This window comes from Alosa alosa, chromosome 7 (genome assembly GCF_017589495.1).
Source record: "Alosa alosa isolate M-15738 ecotype Scorff River chromosome 7, AALO_Geno_1.1, whole genome shotgun sequence".
Lineage (NCBI taxonomy): Eukaryota > Metazoa > Chordata > Actinopteri > Clupeiformes > Clupeidae > Alosa > Alosa alosa.
The window spans coordinates 6,977,052-6,985,097 of record NC_063195.1 but is presented as its reverse complement, the minus strand read 5'-3'; the positions used below and the strand labels follow the sequence as shown (position 1 = coordinate 6,985,097).

Sequence of the window (8,046 nt, the reverse complement as noted above, 5' to 3'; positions counted from 1 at the left end):
ATTTTGGAATGTGATGGTGCTTATGGATGCTATACTCGCTATAAACTTACTTGCAATAAACTCTCTACTATACTATATAAGTATTAAGTACAGTAAAGCTGAAGTTAAATCAATCTAAAGCATTGTTTCTCAAAGTGTGGTCCAGGGACCACTGGTGGTCCGCAAGCTATCCCAAGTGGTCCGCGAGCAGATGTGGTAAAATATATAAATGAGTTGTTTGCAATATTGAACCAACTTGTATGTAAATCCAAACAGTTCTGCAACATTGTCTTTGTAAGATATGCCAGTTTAAATCATATGAATCCTCTGACACAATAAGCAAAGTGCAAAGACAATAAGCAAGGTGGTTCAGTGAGTAGGCCTATTGTGTAGGCTAATATACTGTTGAAGTAGGTCTGATCTTTTTTTTTTTTTTTTTAAGCTAGGTGGTCCTTGAGTTTCTTTTTTATTGGTTAAGTGGTCCTTCGTCTGAAAAAGTTTGAGAAACACTGATCTAAAGTAAAGATAAAGGAGAATTGGCAAGTCTTGTGGGATAATGGTCAGACCGGTAGGAAGAGGGTGAATAGAAGTATGTGCAGAAATACACAGGAACATTTCAAGAATGAGATTTGGGCACACAGGGTTAAACAGTACATTATTTTTAATGAAAAAACATGCTAATGGGAGGTGTAGGCTAGTGTACAGTATAACACATAGGATACCACATGCTATTGAAGAATGTAGTCTACTAGGTATACATGGATTTCTAAGCAACGTCACATGCGTGCACAACCAAGAGGCAGAAAGCACCATAGAACAGCATAGAGCAATGCAAAAGAGCAAAAGAATCAAATGAGTTTTTGTGCTGAAAACGGCACCAATTCGAAATCACGATGGTTAGAGAATGTTAAATATGTTTAATATCCCTAACGGAATGCATGTCTTCGCCAAAAATGACAAAATACGATGTTAGATTAATAATGCAAATGAACAGCAAATTTTGAAATATAGTCTGAAATTAGATGTTATTATCATTGAGACAACAGGGGTATACAAAAAAATCCGATTGTAGCTTACAGCAGCCGACTATTTAGGTTAAGTTTTGTGGACGGCCACCAAGCGTCTTCTGCCCCACGGCTGCGCGCGCATCTAGTTTTGTTGGTAAACGGGAAACCCGTGTATAGTAATGAGAGGCAGTGCAGTTAATCCATCAGCTAGAAGATGAAGAGATACCTTTGATAGTAAAGGATATTTTGCAAAGGAATTATAGAGATGTATTTTTTTTTTCTTTTTTTTAGAAGTACTGGTTTAATAAAGATAATTTATGTGTATAGGGAAATATATTATTCAGACCCACTCCATTTCAGAAGGTGGCGGTAATGCAACCAGACGTTGTTTGCTACTGCCATTAAAACAAGAAGGAGAAGAAGAACTCGAGGAAAAAGAAGTTCAGGAGTTTCATCTGTCGCTTTCATTGTATTTCGCGGAGATAAAGGTTTGTTCCACGTCTCACCAGAGACCAAAGTAACAGCTCTCTGTGCGGACCAGCGAACTTGCTTGAGGTAGGCTGTGCCTTTACGTTTGGTGTGACCGCAATTATGTTAACCTTCGAGCACTAGTTGAATAATATGCAGTTGCACACTAGCTGCATTGATAAATAGGCTAGTTCTAATCAGATTCTTGGTCAAATAGTTGGCTTATCATGGCTGCTTAACAAGAACTTGATGTGCTAGCCTGTAAGATGGCAATCCTTCGATTAGTTACTACTGTAGCCTATGTTAACTAATTGATACATTTGAAAAAGAGCTATGGAGGAAACGGACATTAATCAATTCAATCTGAAGGCAACCAGGCACGTTTTCTTAAAGTTACATGTTAGTAATTTAACGGGAAACTGTTGACAGCCGATATTTATAGCCTACTCCTGACGGCAGCCTACTCCTGGCACGTTTTCTTAAAGTTACATGTTAGTAATTTAACGAGAAACTGCTGACAGCTGATACTTATAGCCTACTCCTGACGGCAGCCTACTACATAGCCTACTCCTGACAGCAGAACCTTACGATATTTAATGCAGCTCGTTTGGAGATTGGTTAACTCCTTGTCAAGCAGGAGACGTTAGCATTTGCCTCACACTTAAGTCTTCCTTTCTTCCTTCATCCAACCTATGTTTACTAGGCCTCCTTTTCAATTCCAGGTATACATGCATTTTTCGCAAATTGATCTATTCAGGGTATCCACGGGTCATGGGATTTCTAGAATATGGGACATTTGATAAAGTCTATTCCATACATGGAATATCACGGAATTTTATAATCTGTGGGGCAAAGTCATGGAATATCAGGGAATTATGTTGTAGCAGTTCACAATGTAGCCTACCTGCCAAAATGCATTAAAGCAACACCAAATAACCTTTCCTCTGTCGCACGCACGCAATTTGTTTATCCAATGGCTTTGTAAATAACGATGTTCATAGACAAGGTAGAATATGTTGCATGATTTTATGAAAGTATGCTACGATGTATTGCGACATCATGCAAGTCAAATTTGTAGTTTCTTATGTCTCGTTCCATCGAACTACAGATCCGCTACCCGATCTGGCAAACTTACATAGTGCGGTTATAGCCGATAGAGGACCGCAAACGAATGCAGAAGTGCCGTTCACCCTGTTACGAGTTGATGAACCTCGGAAACAATTTTGGAAACATTATTTTAAAGTACAAAAAACTCTTTGGTGTTGCTTTAATTGAAGTATGTCGCAGAATTAGTGTGTAGGCTATCTGTTAATTAATTAGCCTACTGCTTTCTTGACAAGCTGTGGTTAGCCCAACTTTGTTTATTTAATTTCCATTTACTCACCGTAAAGAAAGTTACTATGATGTTTGAACACTGTAAATTCAGGTTTTTCTTCGGGGAAAAGTCATATAATTTTATATCTGACTTAGAGTGGGATTCCTGTCTATTGCTAAAAGGGCTAAATGACCCTATGCTTCAAAGCTTCTCTTAGACCATCTCAATAGGACTCAATAGACCATCTCTATTATACAGTGGGCCATAACATACAGTCTCTAGCAGAAACATTATATTATACAATGGGCCATTACACATACAATCTCTAGCAGGAACTCTGTAATAACCACACATTCATTAGTCCAGTAGCCTACATACAAGTACATTGAAAAGTCTAAAACAATGATGTTTTTTTAATACTTCAAAATAACATTTGTTAAATGAACCTTTTAATAGCCATTCTTTCACACAGACCTACGTCACACACCACTTGGAGGTGCAAACAATCAGAGTTTTGGTTGATTTGACCATCAGTTAACTTCGAAACAGGTATTTTACTTTGGATAGACAATAGCAATACATCATAGGAGTGATTTAACGTCAAAAAATCTAGACTGGAGAAACTCAACATTTGACACCTCCACCTGTTTAGTGTTCTAAAGACGTCAAATAGTCCGCTATAGTTACCAAATTCATAGCCAAAGAGCCAGAAGGGAAGACTCATGGATGGCTATAAAAGCTGTGCTTTCATTATACAACTAAACACTACAAAATACATTTATAACCTTTGAGCCAGCTCCTTACTATGTAATCTCAATGGCAATGCAGCGTTTGTTTGCACCTCCAAAAACATGGCGTACCTGGTTACCTCGCAAAAACGCCCACAAATACCCGTATGTTTGTGTGAAAGAATAGGTGTGTAGATTTGAACAAAATCTGGTTTGGTTTTTACTGGGGCTTTTACTGCCTGAAATATCTGATTTTGTTTACCACGCTCAGAGGTACACACATATAACATATACAAATATATGTTATTTAACTGTGCAATGGTTTAACTCGCATATAAATATAAACAACTTTATAAATGGGAACTCTTACTGTTACTGGCAATGAAAGGGCAGAAGCATCCATAGCTGTTTCCATCACCACAATATTCACGTTTGATTATGGCAAAGAGGCAGTGGGCCCTATCTTTGGCGATCTAAAACAGGTGGTCACTGGCGAATAGTTTAAACATTGGCAGTGTTTTTTTTTTTTTTTTCCATTAATTTATTTAATTTATTATTATTTATTAAACGCAAAAAAGGTTCTTATGTTTCTTAATCAGTCATGGGTGTGTTTTGGGCGTAACATCCTTTAAACCAAATGAAAATGACATCTGTCGTTCCTTTTATTAGCAAGCAGCACAAAAGCGCATCAGTATTTTGATAGTCAGTAGTGCATTTGAAGGAATCTGCTTGCACATGAGACCGTATGGAACATGTATTCCACTAAACCATGCTTAACTAAAACCTAAAAAAATATAGCATACATGAACCTGCACTCGTCTATTATTTGAACTCGTAGGCAAAATGAAACTAACTTCACCGTGGTGTCCTAGTCAACGACAAAATAGTTATACACAGTTAATTACTTTCACTATTGACTGACAATGGGTTACCATTGAAAACATAGCCTGAAAAAAGCAGCACTTACCCCAATAATGACCAAATGACTGAATAAAAAACCTAAGGACATTTATCCTGCAGAGGATGCTGCTTACATCTCGTGACAGTGCGTCTTCAGCTGTGCTTCATATGCACCTTTCTCTATAGACCAGGTTTTACTTGGTCAGTGGCGTAATACTTTTTAGATGGTGTAAGATAGCAATTTTTAGGTAATGTGCTAGACCACATCTTAGGTCATTAATTGCTACACCCCTGGGTGCGTTGTTCAATAAAAGAGAAGCGCATGGCGAACAATTTGAGTGTAAGATACTTAGTTAGAAACTTAGTTAGCAACTTTGTTGGTTGCAATACAATTTCCTATTGCCAACCAACTAAGTTGCTAACAGGTTAGCAACTATGGTTTTGTGAAACGCGTCCCAGTGTAGTAAATCATCCTGGGAAATGTAGTCCTAAGATGAAAGGCATACACTTTAAAAGAACAGTGTCCACAGAGACAGCCATGAAACAAGACAGGATTAAAATCAGGGCAATGTAAAATATCAGGCCACAGCTATCATACAACGAGATCTATCTAAGTTACAAAAAAGCAAAATCCTTATTAAGTTCTTGTAATGTATGAATCCAGAGGGCATAACTTTTTCTCAGTTGGGTACAATCTCTTTGTAAATTATGTTTAAGCAAAAACATTTTTAAATTTATTCCGGCTTTCCCCAAATGTTACTTTTAATTAATGTCTAAAATAATCTGGAAAGCTGTTTGAAAGCAAATGTTGCTTTTAATTGTTGTCTAAAAGGATCTTGAAAGCTTTTTTTAAGAGAGGGAGGAATCAGTGGAGCACACAGATGTGGATGTTCATTGTTTTTATTTCGGATGTCGAAATATGGAAACATTAGACATTTTTTTTGCTGCACTGAAATAAAAATAATAAACATCCACATCTGAGTCCTCCTGTGATTCCTCCCTCTCCTCAAGTGATCGTTCCTCTCCCGTCACGCACCAGATCGTAATCAGAACTGTGCTGGAATTACTTTTTTACTAGCTGTATTGTTTTCTTTTGTGTTTCCCTGACTACAGACAACAACCAACAAACAAACAACAAAAACTGGATCGGTTCGTTGGGGAACATGCATCTGGGACCTGTGCTGGATTATGTCTGTATTGTAACTGAAACCAAAACACACCAGGTTGACCTTTGACTGTTGGATAGGATCGTCTTTGAGTCGTTGGGGAACATGGATCCTGGACTGCCGTTTAGTTCAGGCTGTAACATGACTGAAATGCAGCAGGTTGACCTACTGAGTGTGATGATGAAGGAAGAAGATATAAAAGAGGAGGATGGTCATGTAATTTCATGTAAAGATGAAGATGAAAAGCCTTTTGTAGAGCTTGACTGTAAAACGGAAACAGACTTTGCAGAGTCCAACACAGCTTATAATGAAACACTACAGACAGCAGCGGAGATTGAAGTAAAGATTGAAGAGGATGAGCACAATGATCTGCTAGGAAGTAAGTACTTTCAAAGACAAATCCCATTTTTTACACATGTAAAAACTAAACAGTATTTTGTATACAGAATTGTAGTAATGATAAATGTAACGATAAAGTATTATGTGTCTTGTAACACTGCTATTAATTGAGGCATACATTGTTGTCTAATGGGTTGCCAGGTACACACATCTTGCGTGTTCCGTGTTACGTATGTCCACACTAGGGCTGGGCGATAAAACGATAGCGATATATATGACTGTACACACATCTTGTGTGTTACGTATGTCCACACTAGAGCTGGGCGATAAAACGATAGCGATATATATGACTGTACACACATCTTGCGTGTTCCGTGTTACGCATGTCCAAACTAGGGCTGGGCGATAAAACGATAGCGATATATATGACTGTACACACAACTTGCGTGTTCCGTGTTGCGTATGTCCACACTAGAGCTGGGCGATAAAACAATAGCGATATATATGACTGTACACACATCTTGTGTGTTCCGTGTTACGTATGTTCTATAGCTATCGGTTCTTTTTGGAATCAAGTATTCTAGCGATTAATCGAGTAATCGGATAAAAAAATGAAAAAATTCATTAATATGTACAACAAATGTCATGCTCTAAACTAGCCCTAGTCACTTCAAAGTAAATTCATATCGGTTTGTAGATTTGTGCATCTGCAGCATTGACCATTACTGTCAAATAACCTCCTTTACAAAAATGAACTACAGTTTTTTTACAGTGCAGTTATACTACAATACAATGAGGGCTATAATTATTCAGTCTGGGGTAGGCGATAGGTAGCCTAACCTAACACCGGGTGTGTCTGTGTGTGTGAGTTGTTTGGTGTAGCTTATTGCTCACTTGCAATTTTACATGAATTTTACTACTTAAAATTTTCACAACTGAACATCATATCAACTTACGACATTAGGCTACAGCCGCTACAAATACTGTACGTTCTAACTAGCTTGGCAGAACTGACGTACCACAACAGCACATCAACGATGATTCAACATCTGAGCCAAAAGCATCCAGTTGTTAAAGGGATATTCCCCTATTTGGGGAATTACACACATTTTCCACCTCCCCTTGAGTTAAACAATTGATTTTACCTTTCTCCGGTTCATCCAGCCGTTCTCTGAGTTTGGTGATGCCAGTTTTAGCTTCAGGCTAGCATAGGTCATTGAATCTAATTAGACCATTAGCTTCTCGCCTGCTAGCATCATGTTTAAAAGTGACTAAGATTTCTGGGAATTTTCCTATTTAAAACATGTCATTTAAAACCACACTCGAGATGGATTAAAAACAATCAAAATTGCAATCACCAATAACTGGTTTACCTTATCCTAGGAACTGCCCTTCTTTGTATTGTACTTTATTTTTTGTTTATTTTATCCCTTTCTCTTTTCTCTTCTTTCTTAATTTGCTTTCTATCTTTCTTCCATTCTTTTTATTAATGTAATGTGGTGTGGTGATGTTGACCTGCCAAGGGATTACAGATTAAAATTAGTGTTTTGCTAACTCTGGTACATTTACATTTTGAGTGTAAACAAAAAAATGTCAATTGATGTGCATTGTCCCTTTTTAAATAAACAAATAAATTAAAAAGCGTGCATTCTGCCACTGACTTAAGCACTAAGGTCAAGCACCACTACAAGGTGAAACATCATATTGCCCGATGTCGGTAGTAGGCCTAGTTCTAAATACATGTAGGTTACACAAAACGTTACAAATTAAAATTACAGTATCAAATTTGGTGCTTCATATGTTTTCCACATTACAGCGTCACAAGGTGGCATATTTCCCGACATTACCTTATCCATGAGGATACATTTTTTTTTAAATAAGGAAAACCTTGTTATAATCACCCCCTTTGGATATTGGAGCTTACCAAGGTCTTGACTCTTTATAAACAAACCTCAAAGCAAAAGTAAAAAATTGTTTAGTCAATTCTTTGTTAGGTTATATGATGACACACCATTTTATTGTAGGCCGTTCGCTGTTCAGTTCACCAAATTCAAAGACTGGTTTGTGTTCTTCTGGATTTAAATGCCATTCAGAAGGTCAATGAGAAAGTCCACATTCCAAGTTTTCATATCTATCTAAATTAA

General features: G+C 37.4%; 1 protein-coding gene across 2 annotated transcripts in view; it reads left to right on the top strand.

Moving 5' to 3' along the window:
* Positions 1-1,387: 1,387 nt before the first annotated feature.
* LOC125297354 (zinc finger protein 664-like) overlaps positions 1,388-8,046 on the top strand; it is a 28,983-nt gene continuing 22,324 nt past the window's right edge. For both annotated transcript variants that reach the window (XR_007194004.1, XM_048247688.1), the window contains exons 1-2: positions 1,388-1,541; positions 5,511-5,942. Coding sequence is in view for 1 of the 2 variants with exons in the window: in XM_048247688.1 (XP_048103645.1) it covers positions 5,669-5,942 (274 nt within the window). In the remaining variant the exon portion in view is untranslated. The remainder of the gene's footprint in view (positions 1,542-5,510; positions 5,943-8,046) is intronic.